Source organism: Onychostoma macrolepis, chromosome 13 (assembly GCF_012432095.1).
Source record: "Onychostoma macrolepis isolate SWU-2019 chromosome 13, ASM1243209v1, whole genome shotgun sequence".
Classification (NCBI taxonomy): domain Eukaryota; kingdom Metazoa; phylum Chordata; class Actinopteri; order Cypriniformes; family Cyprinidae; genus Onychostoma; species Onychostoma macrolepis.
Genome location: NC_081167.1, coordinates 13,776,052 through 13,790,629, shown reverse-complemented (window position 1 = coordinate 13,790,629; position 14,578 = coordinate 13,776,052). Strand labels below are relative to the sequence as shown.

The 14,578-nt window shown below is 35.5% G+C and overlaps 3 protein-coding genes across 8 annotated transcripts in view; 2 read left to right on the top strand and 1 right to left on the bottom strand.

The window, feature by feature from the left end:
* The first annotated feature begins 243 nt into the window (after nucleotides 1-243).
* Nucleotides 244-3,470, top strand: si:ch1073-126c3.2 (uncharacterized protein LOC555816 homolog). Its single transcript, XM_058796172.1, has 6 exons — nucleotides 244-347; nucleotides 459-547; nucleotides 686-800; nucleotides 1,098-1,210; nucleotides 2,808-2,922; nucleotides 3,090-3,470. Exons 1-6 carry the CDS (start codon nucleotides 311-313, stop codon nucleotides 3,263-3,265), a joined length of 645 nt encoding a protein of 214 aa, XP_058652155.1. The 5' UTR covers nucleotides 244-310; the 3' UTR covers nucleotides 3,266-3,470.
* Nucleotides 3,471-3,615: 145 nt separating this feature from the next.
* On the bottom strand, nucleotides 3,616-9,615 carry ccdc172 (coiled-coil domain containing 172). Of its 3 annotated transcripts, none has more exons than XR_009273958.1 (8): nucleotides 9,414-9,615; nucleotides 9,162-9,247; nucleotides 7,915-8,031; nucleotides 7,477-7,642; nucleotides 6,419-6,520; nucleotides 6,155-6,313; nucleotides 4,256-4,343; nucleotides 3,616-4,053 (listed from the first exon to the last, which is right to left on the bottom strand). XR_009273958.1 is itself a non-coding variant. In XM_058796171.1 (8 exons), exons 1-8 carry the CDS (start codon nucleotides 9,490-9,492, stop codon nucleotides 4,024-4,026), a joined length of 771 nt encoding a protein of 256 aa, XP_058652154.1. In that variant the 5' UTR covers nucleotides 9,493-9,615; the 3' UTR covers nucleotides 3,616-4,023. The 3 variants fall into 3 exon arrangements, 2 of the variants coding, with proteins under 2 accessions (XP_058652154.1, XP_058652152.1); XM_058796171.1 differs by having other exon boundaries at nucleotides 6,211-6,313; XM_058796169.1 differs by having other exon boundaries at nucleotides 3,616-4,343; nucleotides 6,211-6,313.
* The window catches only part of gfra1a (gdnf family receptor alpha 1a), an 83,652-nt gene continuing 78,103 nt past the window's right edge, over nucleotides 9,030-14,578 (top strand). The window contains exons 1-4 of one of the 4 annotated variants that reach the window (XM_058796167.1): nucleotides 9,030-9,048; nucleotides 12,722-12,894; nucleotides 13,441-13,743; nucleotides 14,257-14,340. In XM_058796167.1, coding sequence (XP_058652150.1) covers nucleotides 12,855-12,894; nucleotides 13,441-13,743; nucleotides 14,257-14,340 — 427 coding nt within the window. In that variant the 5' untranslated portion in view covers nucleotides 9,030-9,048; nucleotides 12,722-12,854. Of the gene's footprint in view, nucleotides 9,049-10,496; nucleotides 10,513-12,376; nucleotides 12,895-13,440; nucleotides 13,744-14,256; nucleotides 14,341-14,578 lie in introns of those variants that run through there. The other 3 variants (XM_058796166.1, XM_058796165.1, XM_058796168.1) reach the window with 3 other exon arrangements.

Genomic DNA, 14,578 nt, shown 5'->3' with positions numbered 1-14,578 from the left:
TATACCAGACTAGTTGTGTTCTGGCAATTAGTCTGTTCTGTTTGAGCAGTGAAAACATTTAGCATGTTGTCCATTTCTGATTGTCTTTTTTTGGGAACATGACAGAAAATAAAATTAATGATGTGAACTAAACAGACTCTTTCAAAACATTAGAAATTTTGCATTTTCACAGCAGGTGTGTTGTAATTTGGTCAACAAGATGAGTGCACATTAACCTATGATGCAATACATTTTCCCAAAAAGAACGATTCAGAGGTAAACATAGCATGAGGTCTTTTGCAACAGAACTAACAACGTGAAATTTACAATAATGAGCAGAACATGGAAGCAGCTTTGCTTGCTCTTTGGTAAGCATTGTTTAGATTACTTCACACCATGCATGCTAAATCTTGAATGGTTTGATTCTTATATCTCTGTAAAGATTTTTTTACTGGAGATGTCTTTGTGATTTTCTACAGCATTTCTATTGACTACATCTTATGGAGATAATAATTCTTCCTGTTCTTCCTCTGACTTTTCTTATGAGCAGATTGACAAACAGCTTCAGGTATAGAATTATCTACAGCTACAATTCAGACTCAAACTACCTATTTACATACAAAATATTGTTTTAATAAAATCATTGACTATTGCAGGTACGTATAAAAATAAAAAAAGATTTTTATATTAACCTCTCTTTATTTAGGATTTGAAAAATTGTTTTGAAACGGTATCTATTACATGGACCACATACCAAATCGCAAACATTTTTAACCAACTACAAACACTGACTGATATCATCCGGAAGCAACAAAATGAAGGTAATTCAATGACCCTAAACAACATACTATGATATTATCCTACCATGTTTTACTCACTAGCATATACTTAATGTTACTTACTTAATGTTTTACTCAATAGCATATAGGCTGTTTTTCCAAAACTTTAATACAGTGCAATATCATCTCATAATACGTTTTCTGTTGCAAACACAGCATGACACCCAGGTATCAGATGTGTACCATATGCGATTACTTTTAAACATAGTTGAAAGACAGCAAGTTAAACACAGCTAATATGTATGTCTATAAAGTAATGAACAGATCCTCTCTTCACAGAGTTTCGAAAGTTACTGCCAGCAAACTGTACAGCTCCGGCTGTGCCAGAGGATGGAGGCCTGCTGTGTGAATCTGGGAAGAATAAGGCCTACTGTAAACCTATGTGCAATGCGGTATATTGTACATTATTTTCATTGCTATAATAACACGTTTTATTTTTGCTATGTTTCATATAACAAAAAAAAATAAATTGTATACTGAGATTTAAACATACAATTTGGATTTAAATTAAAATAATGTTTTGTAGTTTAAGCATAACTTGCATAAACTTTTCATTATAAAGTATAAATTACATTTCTGAGTTTAGGGTTTCTGCGGGTATTAAAAAGGTCTTAAATCAAAGCAGAAATTCTTAAATCCATAAAGTCATGACATTAAATTTTGCATGCACTGGAGATTGAAAATGAAGAAGTCTTATGAAACTGAACAAAAATATTTATGCTAGAAACAAGAATATATATCTGCCAATGGAGTCAAAAAATAATATAATTTTCCCTTTTAAAGAATTAAAATTTTCTGACTACATTGGCAGAAATTTGTTCTTGTTATAATCACAAAGTCATTTTGATAAATTTCTCAGAAAACAAGACTTATCTTTTCTTATTTCATTTTGCATCTCTAGTAAATGAATCTTGATCTAAGAACCTGCAAAGAGTATGTGCACTTTTGTCAAAATGTTTGCAACTGCTATTTTTCACTTTTATAGTGACTACTGAATAGACACTTTATTTGAAGCTTGTTTAAAGTGCCCCTATTATGGATTTTGGAAAATTATGTTTCATTCAGTGTGTAACACAGCTCTAAGTGAATGAAAACATCTTGCAAAATTTTAAATCTGAAAGTGCACCGTGTATAAAGTTATTGTCTCTCAAAAGAAAGAGTCGACTCTGAATCATTGAAACGAGTCGTTTTTAAAACGAATCCCAAGCTGTTTCATGTTGACGTCAACGTGAAACATTAGCATACTGCCCGCCCACTTGTTGGTTTTTTCGCATTGGTCTGGATGAAAACGCAAATTCATTCTTTGCCACTATAGGTGCTGCTTTTAGAGCAGTAAAAATATTTGTGTCCCCGGTAACGCTGTTCACAAAGCAGCACTGCGCTCACAAAATCTGCTTTATCAGGCATTACAGGCATGATAAAGTGAAAATAAGACCAATCGGACCAATCACCACAGATTAGTGTCAGGCAAAGGAGGGGTATGGAAAAATGAATCATTGAGTGAATCGTTTGGGAGTCGTTGAGCAAGTAAGGTAAAAATAAATGCATATTATAAGACAATGAAAGTGTTTTTTGGCCTTGCATGCATGTCAACCTGTTGTTGAGGACTCCCAAAACCAAAATATTAACTTTTCATCACCCATAATAGGGGCACTTTAATGCGAAAAGTAGTGAAAATTGTATTTAAACGTTCTAACAAACATGTGTTCACTTGAACACTTGAGGCAAACGACATACTCGAGCAATGAAGCACAAAGACTCTGTGTGTGGCTACTGTGACAGGTTGTACTTTGCAAGTGTGCAAGTTCCACTCTAACAGACTTCAACAGACATTGAACAGACACTGATTCATCAGCACCTCCCAGTGGACAACCCAAGATATTGACAACAAGCTTAACAACAGAATCCATGCCAGTCCTATAGGGTACACACCACTATCCTAAAAACAAAACATTTATTCTTCTGTGTTTAATCTTTCCATGTAAACAGGGTTATGATTTCAGTTTTATAAGAAGATCAAGGCTGTTTGAGGAATGCAGTTCTGCCACACAAGACAAGTGGACAACACAGTTCATTGGTGGCAACAGGCTGGCTATATGCAAAAGTGAGTTCTGAAAACATTACACATGCACATTTGTTTAAATTTGACTATTATGGAGGAATCTCTTAGGTTTACTGGTACCAATGTAAATCCTGAATACTATAGTACTGCATGCTAAGGTGTTCTGAATGAGGTGTTTTCTTGCATCTCCCATTAACTTGTCTCTGCAGAGTCCCGCATTGCAGTGTCAGGAGCCTCTTTTGCCTACTTCCCTGAGGGCCAGGACTGTCAGAAAACAAAGAGCGATGAACAACTAATGGGGAACATCACAAAAATCTTCCAATCAGAGCTGGTTATGGCAGGCATTACACAGTCATTAGCTTCTTCCAGCCTTCTCTGTGGCTAAAAAATTTAAATTAAAGGAGATCTAAAAATTGTTCAGAACTGACATAGTGGATATTCTGTGCAAAGTTCATTTTATTAAAGTTTTTGGACTCGAGTCCAAAAACTAATAAGTGCAAATATGTTAATAAAATGGAAATTATGGAAAATGTCACACTTAAGGAATTAGTGTACATGATGTAACAATTAATGAATCTTCATAATGATAAGGCCCTGTCTGAATCTGTCCCTGTTTATTTTAAAAATGATTGCGTGATGTGTAACATTTCCACCGTGCTGATTTTCTTTAGACAGCCAAAACAGTCCATTTCCATTTGTGTCCAAAATGTTTAATGACATATTTAATAACAAAGCAGCAGCCTATTTTTAGGAATTACATGAACACAATTTAGTCTATTTGCAAGCATAGATAAAAGGTAATTCAAATGTTCTCTTTGGGATGTATTGTTGCAACAGAACCACTAGATGCCAGTGTTATCAGCATTTTAGATAAAACTGCAATGTGAATGCATAACAGAATCGGATGAAGATGGGCATCTAATAACAACATTTCTACTCTAGAAAGAGCTAGTTTATTTAAACTTTTTTAACAGTACAAATAAGCAAGATCTAAACTATAGTTGTTACAATATTCTTTAAACTGTACATGAAGTCTGTGACCAACTAAAAATAATTTAAAGGCAAAACATAAGTGACAGTAATATAAGCCTACAAAACACAGAGGGTTTTTGAAGCACACGCTGAAGTCTCACTGAAGCCCTCTCAACACAAAATGCCCTTCTGTGATAACTTCTGCAAAGAAAAAAAGTTTTCTTCATTGTGTGATAACAAACACGTTCCTATTAGCATGTGCCTAGAAAGCTCAATAGCTGTTTTCATCCATTTTTCAGACTAAACTGCTTAAAATATACTTCCTCAGTGCCTTAGCTTTGGGTATAAGTAGATTGTAGTAGTGCATTTTTTATTTCATTGTGTTTGAAAAGTACATAGTTACCAGTTGCAGGAAGCGAATCTCAGAGCTGAGGGTCTCTCGCAGAAGCTCAAGCTCTTCTTCTTTATATAACTCCAGCTCTTTCTTGAGTCTGAATGTCACACACAGACACATGCAGGAGAACTGGTCATGGTTAACCAATCATGAGGCTCAAAGCAAAATGACGCAAGCTTAAAATGAAACATTTCAACACATCATTTCAAATCTTAATAAATAAATAAATAATCTTGTTAAAATCATTCCAGTTTACACTTCATATTATAAAGAGAACTAAAAGAAAAGAGAAAAATATACTTATGAACGACGTGAAACTGAAATTTAAAAAAAAAATAAAAATCACTCAATCATTATTTTTTGATCATTTCTTTGATTGTGTCGAGCAGAGAACTATTACTGTAATATGTGTACTTTCTGAAAGCTAGTTAATATGTATTTGTTAGAAATAATTTTCTAAATGCTGACTTGCAAGGAAATATCAGTCTAAATACTGGATGTTTAGATAGATAGATAGATTGATATAAATGATTCATATATTCATACATCAATTCATATTCAGGGAAATGATTGCAGGAAATTTGCACATATTTTCAGCAGAGCCTGAGGGGCATCTCTGCTAAAGCGAGCACAGTGAAATCCTTAGCATACTACAAGAAAAGCCAACCTTGAATAAACACATATTCACTGAGTACAGAATATAATCACAAAAATGACATGAATGGTATACAATCTTCCTTTATCAGGTTACAACTACAACTTTAAGAGAAAAACAAGCCTTAATGCCAAAATATGGCCACTGTATGTGATACACACCATAGCCTTGGAAATCCACAATTTTGTACAGTAAGGAAATGTATAACGGGACTAATTAAAACTAAATATATACTGGGCCAATGCTTAGCTTTTCATATAAAGACATAATTAAATGAGCTACTTTAGATTGAAAAATTGCTTTGAAAAAAGAAAGACATTTTCAAAACACAGAGTACTAATATCAGAACAAAAGTAAGCAAATCTTTTTGAAATGAGATTTCTTGTTCCAGCTTAATGGGTTTCCAGGATGTAACCAATTAAGGCAAATCAACATAAAATAATGTTTTGTTTGAATGCACATTTTAAAAGTGATTTTAGCATTTACTAATAAAGTTTGGAACAATTATGTTGTATACGTTTGCACAACTACAACAAAAAAAAAAGTTTTTTATCTATTTGGTGTGAACTGCAAATAAGGAATGTGAATAAGCTCACTAAATACTACTGAAAATCAACTTGGAAACAATCTTCTTTAGGGTCACAAAATATTTAAAACTAGAAACATCTTCACATTAGCAAAATAAATCACTAAAACCTTGCCATGTAGTAAAGTTTGGGATGTTGAGTCTCTCTCAAAACTTCCACTTACATAGACACTGTTAATTTCTACTGACGTGTTAAATTGCAGATGATCAATAGAGGGGAAAAACTGCCCTATGCACGATGGGGGCATGCGTTTAAGTGTGATTCATGACTACATAGGAGAGGAATGAACATATCCTGAGCTTAGCAACACTGTCCCAAAAGCCTCATCCTCAGCACATCCTGTGAGCTTATACAGCCTGTCCTATTAATGAGGAAGATTTGTGCTACGCTCCACACACTACCCCCACGTATGATTTACGCACCCCAGTGGAGGAACTTTCTTCCTGAGACAGGCTAGCTATCGATCCCCTTTCCATCATCACTTCCTAGAGGGCCGCTGATCTGAAGGAGTTGTGTTTATCTAACTCTGGACCGGACATAGTAAGCAACATATCAAAGACCTAATTAATAGAATGGACCTAATGCTGCATTATTTACACATGGTGAAGTGACAGGAGGAGGAAGATGGAGAGATGGATGAAGGGAAATTCAGCTATCTTTACTCACACTCCTCATGGATCATGCTATCACACTAACATTACGATGGGTGATAACTTTCTTGCCTAATACAAGTGCTGTCTGTCAAGGGTTTCTGACGGACCATGAGCCTCTCTGTCTTCAAACTCTCTGTCAGTGCCACTGCTTCCTTCAGATCTCTCTCTATATCTGCAGACGAACAGAAAAATAAAGGGATGAGAGGCCTATTTTGACACATTGATATTTCTAAACTTTGTGAGAGGAAGTTCTTAAGCGAGCAGAGCCCTGTTTTACCTGTAAGCTGTGATTGTATATCCTGGAGCTCAGCTTCTAGTGATCTCTTCTCTGCCTCCATGGAGCTTAGCAAAGTGTTTTTTTGCTTCAGCAAGTCCATCTCTGAGGAACAGCAAAGGTGACAACTTAAGTAACCTGCTGGCAGGTGGTTAGAGCTACAACAAACAGTCCTTTGAAGAACAAGCACTACTTCAATGATAACTTTGTGGATGTCTTCTGAATACAAAGTTTTGTTTTCACCTTGTCATACCTTCTTTATACCATCGGATATGTTTTTATCTAAACCTGAGAAACAACCGTGCATTTTCTGCAAGCTGAATGACACTTCAGCATGTCAACAAAGGCTAGTCATTCAGTGCTTGTTAATCTTGTTAATCTAAATCTTATGGGTGAAAGATTTACATTATGATAGCTTCCACAGCTAAGTCAAAAATACAATAAAATAGTTACATTTTACTTCAACGTTGACTTTATTCAGCAATGAGAATGCATTAAATTGACTGAAGTGAAAGTAAAAACAATGTTACAAAGGATTTCTATTTCAAAATTATACTGTTCTTTTGAACTTTCTATTGCAATTTTCACAGAAATATTAAACAGCAAAACTGTTTTCAACACTCCAACATTGTTTCTTTAGCACCAATTCAGCATATTATAATGATTTCTAAAGGATCATGTGAGACTGAAAACTGGAGTAATGGCTGCTGAAAATTCAGTTTTAAAAAATTATAAAAATATAATAAATTGTTAAAAAAAACAATTAAAACTCGCAGTATTACTGTTTTACTGTATCTTTTGATACAAAAAAAAGTCTTCTTGATGTGCTGAGACTTAAAAATCTTACCAACCATACATTTTTGAATATACATAATGATGGATAATTGCCTGATATTAAAACTTATGTGTAAGCCTGTATTATCTTATTCAGCAGTTACTGTAAACTATCCATTCCCAGCTGTTACTGGATTAATTTAGATCAGATCTGCCTCATGTACAGAGTACAGTAGTTTGTGCATTAAATACTTTTGTCTGATTTTAATTTTATTTTTAACTTTTACCTTTGTGTAGAGTTTCAGCTTCCAGCTCCAAACTCTGGATTTTAGATAGAGTTTGGGTGTGAAAAACAGCATTTCGGTTGCTGATTAGGTTGAATTCATTGTTGAAAGTTATCATTTCCTTCAAGAATTTCTCTCTTTCTTCACGGGATTCTCTTTTCAGTCTGTCCTGAATTTTAAAATAATGGAAAGGCTATTATGCAGATTACAAATAGTACAAAAGCATATTTTAACACTTCAGCATGTGCATTGTAGTGGATGATGGATAATACTAGGTCTGAAAACTTTCTTTATCAGTCCACATGATGGTGACTATTTTCATAATTATAATAATATTGTTTCAGACTTAACTTTGTTGTGTTTTAATGGAGTGTGTAATGAAGAGAAAACGGTCTTTCCAAAAAGAAGGAATATAACTCCAATGTGGATGGTTGTATGTACCAGGTTTTCTTTGAGATCTCTCTGCAGTCCAAGGAGTTCCTCTTTCTGCCTTTCCAGTTGATCTTGTCGCTTTGTCATCAATGCAAACTGCAGTTTGGTTTCAGCCAGGAGCTGAGCCTACGATCACAAATGAATCATGAATTTGATCAGTGTCTTGTGTCAGATGGTCCCCAAATGAAGCATCCCACAAAATTAACTTTGCATTCACAACAGTGAAGTTTTCTAACTGGCTGCACAAAGACATTGCGGCAGCACAGCATGTTGCTCATCTGCCGGATCAGTGGCTTCAGTGCTGTTTGTTAAGGTAAGCTTATGTCATTTTGTTTGTAGGTCATTCTGTAATTGGCATAGCATTGCCTTTTGAATTCAAGTCTCTGCTTCTCTCCTTTTACCAGCTCAGTCAAGTGTGAAAGACATCAAGAATCCTTCAGGTAATTATTCTCTACCTGGCTTCAAAGAATGCAAGCAAATTACGTCTCATAATTACACGGGACGCGTTGGTCTGACCAAACATATTACGCAGAAAATTAGACACGTCTTTTGAGACATTCACCATCTCAGGTGGATCACTGAGGTCATTCAGGGAGTCTGTACTAAATGTTTTAAACTTGCCACAATGCATAACGTATGAATTGTGAAAATGCTAAACATACATTTTATACAAAAATGAATCTTCACTGCATGATTATCAGTTTATGTGAATAGGACACATCTGGAAGCTTTTGCATTCAGAATCCTATATAGTCCGTCTCTGTATTGACCCCAGTAGGCTATTCATGCAATGACCTCTTTAACCAAATGATTCAATTGCTCATTGACTTACTATTTCTGACATTGGTATCAAACAAACTGTATACCATATGTTTGCAAGGTTAATTGTATTTTTAAAGGTTTTTCAACAATAATACTAATGTAATCTGAAAGAAACGAGATTGATTTTGCAGTGCCGCTTTGAATTGATCCACTCCATTTTAATGTATCCTGTCCATTAGATGAAGTGTTTTAATCATGAAACAGAATGCCTTTTCACAGCGCCAAAGGATATTAATACTGCATATCAGCTTTTTGCACAGATAAACTTTAAGATGAGTGACAGTGCACATCCTTTGCTGTGTGGCAATATTTCTATCTGAGGTAGGCCTATACATTCACATAACACTTAAGAAAACTGAAAAGGGAAATTAATCTTTTCTAATCTGTCATTATGTGTCTCTTTTTAATCACTGGGTAACGTTAACCGACCATACCTTCTCATCCAGTTCACGATGTGCTTCCTCCTGTTTTTCACGTGAGGAGTTTATTTTGTCCTGTACACTCTTGATGGCAGCTTTAACTGAATGAGCAAAATAACGAACATTTTCTAACGCTACAAGCTTAATTTTGTACAAACTTACGAAATATTGAAATATTTGATGTGAAATAATTATATTAGTGTTTCTTCACGTTTAAACACACTCGCGAGCGCATCTGAAATTAACCGTTAACTAATCTGCTGTTACCTTCATGAAGCTGCTTGATATTTTCTGACACTTGCTGTTCTGTCAATAAAATTTGCTCAAAAAGAGTGTCTAGACTCATTTTTATTATTATAACAATAATAATGAGGGGAAAACAGGAAAGATTAGTTTGTAGTTGAAGTGTTTCGCGGGTAAAGCGTTTCAAAATAAACGTAGTGGGCTACTCATGCGATGCGCATGCGCAATCTTGCCACCTGCATACTGTGCGCAAACGCATGCGCAGCAACAACACTTTAATTCGTTGATTAAGGCAAATAAACAAACTTTGCCTAATCTACAACCTTGGTAGGCCAGAACTAGTATAGGTACCTCTACTATAGCCATCTACTTATGCTTTTAATTATTTATAATTTTATATTTCTAGCATAATATTAATTAATATATAATTCTTGGTACCTGGAGTCTTTATTCTCATTATTGCTTCAGATCAAATTCTTCAGAAGTTGCACTGGCCTTACCCCATGGAGAGCATGGAGAGTGGATACTGACAATGGCATTAACTTCCAGGCAGTGGCTGTCTGATAAATAGCCTTGCAGTAGCCAACCCACTGATGATCCACTGGCAGAGGTGTACCTAGACACACCACCTGTGAGAAATGTGTAAGCCCATGAGATAGCTCAGTCATTTGGCCTCCTAAACTAACGGTTTCATTCATTACCAGCCTACTTTGAAGTGCAATTTAAACTGTCAGTCTCCCTATTGTTTGGTGTTTGTAAGCACAGTCAGCAATCAATAACTTTAATTTGGTGCCATTTGGTCCAGCAGTATTTGTCACGTCATTCTTTACTTTCTCCAGTTTCCCAGACACTGCTGGAAAGAATGGTCTTGATTTGGTGCCATGCAGCACATTAAAGTGTTCCACTTTATATGATGGTGACTATATCATTTTGACATTCATTTGCAAAATGAGTTTTGTGTTTTTCAGACTTTTTCTTCCACAGTCAAACTCTTAAATCAGATCAGTTTCTTTTATTGTATGATACAGTGCAAATCAGGCCATGGCCCATCCAAGATATCATCCAACACCCACCACCCCAACTGTCCAACCCACCTTAAATCTGAGAGCTGGAGCCAGGCCTGGTACAAATCGATTTAGTTATTACAATTCAGATAATTCCCATAGAGAGTGAGAGAGAGAGAGAGAAAGAGCGATGAGGTGAGGGGAATATTTCAAATGATCTTGAACCCTGCTTGTCACCGATGGCCTGTAGAAACCCAGTTCTCCACTTACGGTTATTAGAATGAAATTAACTCAGGTTAATTGAGAAATGCATTTAAACCAGACGAGAAGAATGACGCTTGATTGAACAGTTGTCAATATATTTGTTCAGAATAATTGATCTTTAATTAACTATGGACATGAGGATAAACGTCAAAAGGTTTCGATTTTGTTTTCTCATATAAAAGTTAATCTCATTGCTAAGGAGAAATGGATTTATGTTTAACCATAGTTAACTATAAAGCCATTAAATTGTAAAAAGCATTAGACAGAATAAGTAGAATGTAATCCACCAGCCTGTGTCCTCAACACAAGGATATTCCAGTGGTTCTCAGCTGGGAAGTGATGTCCCAAATTTTTATATATATATTTTTTTAGCAAATTATATTTAAATAATAATTAAAATACTGAATCTGTTGACACTCAGGCTATGTTTTAGTAGGAACACTGTCACTGTGAACAGGACTCAACATGTTAGAAAATATTTCTTAATTTGGAGAAAAATCAGGAACTTTACACTCACCTCTGATAACCCAAACAATTTTTCAATTCATTGTTTAACCTTGGCAAACAAACTTTCAGTTTTCCCCTCATTAATTGTTAGTGGATCTAAAATATATGTCAACTTCTGTGTGTTTTTCACTCTTCAGAGACAGTCACTCAGCTAGGCTAGAGCAAAGTAGTAGTGTTTTACAATTTCCACAGTGACAAATTCCGCATTTGGAGCGTTATTTTTAATTAATTAATTTTTTAGCATAAGCCTAACTATTACATTAGTTACTATTACAGTTAACTTAACAAATAAATGTGTTTTATTTCAGTTAGTGTTTATTTTAATTAGCTAATAGTTGTTGTTATTATTATTTTAATGTTTTTTTTTTGTTGTTGTTGTTCTTTTTTTTTAGTTAGCTATAGCTAATGACTCTGATTTGTGTTTGTTAAAAGGTACAAAAACAGGCACCTTTTCTGGAGAGGTACAAAACAGGATAAAAATAATAACCTTTAGAGTTGCTAAGGTTGAGAACCACTGGTCCAGTCATTTCTGTAGTAAGATGCATATACGTACCAACAGATGGCGACCTCCACCAGTCTTTCAATAAGCAATAAACTACTGTGAGATCGCACCAAAACTTTATTTGAGAATGAAAGACATAACATAGCAACTATTCAAATATTGTCATTCCGTTAAAGAAAGAAAAAAAAAAGTCATTTGAAATGTTTCATGGCAAAATAAGTATTTTAACGTTCTTAAATAAAACTGCATTAGGCTATTTATTTTGTATATTTAGCCTATTTTTATTTAATGAGAAAATGTCTTTGCTTGTTTGATAAATTGCTACTGCCAAGGGACGGTCTTCATGATTATGTCACCTAGCCTATGTGATTTTCATGCATGAAACAAGACTATATTTTGACTGATATCACCTATGTCTTCGTAGTTTCGTAATATTTTATTGAATAAGTAGGCTATTTATACGCACCTGCATATTTACACTTTGATACGCGGAACCATACGTGTAAATCATTTAGCCTACTTGTTTTCACTGGTTAGCAATTTACCAGTCCCATACCAGACTAATCTACTCATAGGCTATAATAGCCTACCATTCAGACCAGATTGTCCAACCACCATACAGGTCAGGCAAAATGCGCTTTCAGCGTCAGCAGTGCAATTTCTTAAACACACTCACCAATTGACGAGAAATAGAAAGCAAGCAACTTGCATAACCCCCATATATAGTTACACAATAACAGAGAGCAGTAAATACGATAAGTTTTGGAGTGGCAAAACTGGATGTCTTTGTCCTGTTGCCGTGCTTCACGCACAAGCGCTGAGCGTGCACCGAGTCGCGTGTGGTTTTTGGTTTGGGTTACAGCGCAACTGAATGCCACAGTGCTGTCGCGCGCTCAGTCGCACGAGCATATCTTGAGAGCTGGAGTTTTATTCTGCTGCCTTGCGACTCGTTTTCTTTTTGTTACGTTGTCTATGAGTCTTAATCCAAGAAAGCATTCCATATCGGTTAGTGACAGTTTTGGACAAGGTTACGGAACATTTTCTTTTTCTTATAGGCTATACTCTGGATGTAGGCTACATTGTGACCAACGATGTTTCAATGGACCTGAATGAGAAAGGATTATTCTTTTCATCGTCAAAACAATAAATTGCGTGTTTGAGCCAACTTGCCCACGGATAAAAAGCGCAATGATTTTCGCCACGATTTACATCGTTTTACCGCTGTTGGGTGAGTTTGAATGCGATTTTACATATTCAGTGATTGATTGGTAAACGATATAGCAATCGATTAGTAGCCTACACAGACACGCAGTATTGTATTTAAGATTAAAACTCAGATGTCAAGACCATCAGAAAAAGAGTTTCTTATATTGTAGTCTTTTTTTATTCTGTCCAATATATAAATATATTCTAGCCAATATGATGTTACAATTGTCTCATAACTAGGGCATATTTTAGCTTTTGAGGATCAGCTCTGTTTTACTTTCCACTTAAGTCTGCTTAAATCTTCTTGTGTTAATATTTTAATCTCTAAAGCACCTTAAGTTTATTAAATCCTTATAATCTTGAACAATATAAACTCGAGAAATGTTTCATACACAAAAACACAAAAAGAACAAAAAATAAAATAAGTATTTCAATGACTTAAATTTTAATTAACTTATTATTATTATTATGTCTTTCGTAACAATCTCGAGTAGCCTAGTTGTTGAGGCATTTCAATAAAAGTCGATCCTATCCGTGATATGATTATTTCTATTGTCGTCCTCCACAGATGTGCTGTTATCTGCCGAGGAGTCTTACTTTACTAGTTCAAACCGGCTGGACTGTGTGAAGGCGAACGAGCTGTGTTTGAAGGAGCCGGGATGCAGCACAAAGTATCGAACTATGAGGCAGTGCGTGGCGGGGAGGGAGACCAACTTCAGTATGGTGACTGGAGTGGAGGCGAAGGATGAATGCCGGCTTGCGTTGGACGCTTTAAAGCAGAGCCCTTTGTATAACTGCCGCTGTAAAAGAGGCATGAAGAAAGAAAAGAACTGCCTGCGCATCTACTGGGGGATCTATCAGCATTTACAGGGTGCGCGGACTTGCCGCCTTCTATAGTGCACTGTAAACATATGAAGCTGTGACAATATTTAGCTTCAAATTGCAGTATAAAGTTATAATCATATTTTTTCTGACACTGTTTATTTTTAATACTTAGCAACCAATAATACTAAGCCAAGGAATTTGCTTTTCTGGGTTCTGTTATCAGATAGGGTCACTGTAAAGTCTTCAAATGCCTCTCTGAAGTGTGTCCATTAAAGTTTATGGAGTGTGAGGTCATCTGATGCTTTATGTTAGTGTATATGTGTGTGCTGGAGGGGGGCTCAACTGACCAGTATAGCTAATCAACCAGAAACTAGCTCCGGAAATGTAAATCCGTCCCATGAATCAATGACCCAAATACCAACTAACATAAAGTAGAGTTTACAGCTTTATAGTTTGACCCTCGCATGTAATATGACATTTACAATGCACTTAAGATTTCAAAATTGATGTAGAATTTAATTATTGGTATTTAGTCACATGTTATTTGTTAATGTTACAGGGAATGATTTACTTGAGGATTCTCCATATGAGCCTGTGAACAGCCGGCTTTCTGATATATTTCGACTTGCTCCCATCTATTCAGGTAGGATGTGCTTTTTTTAATCAGCTTAATTTGTTTTAACAACAAGTGGATCAAATAAAGACTTGGTTTTATTGCTATGTGGAAAAAGAATTTGATTTGGTGTAGTTTAAACCAGTGGGAATGGTATTTTCTCCAATGTCCTACTTGTTTTCCTCCCTCTTTTTCCTCTATATGCCCTTGTGGATGCATGCAGTCTTCTGGTCTATGATCCTCTGGATCTTGCATGGGGAGATATAGT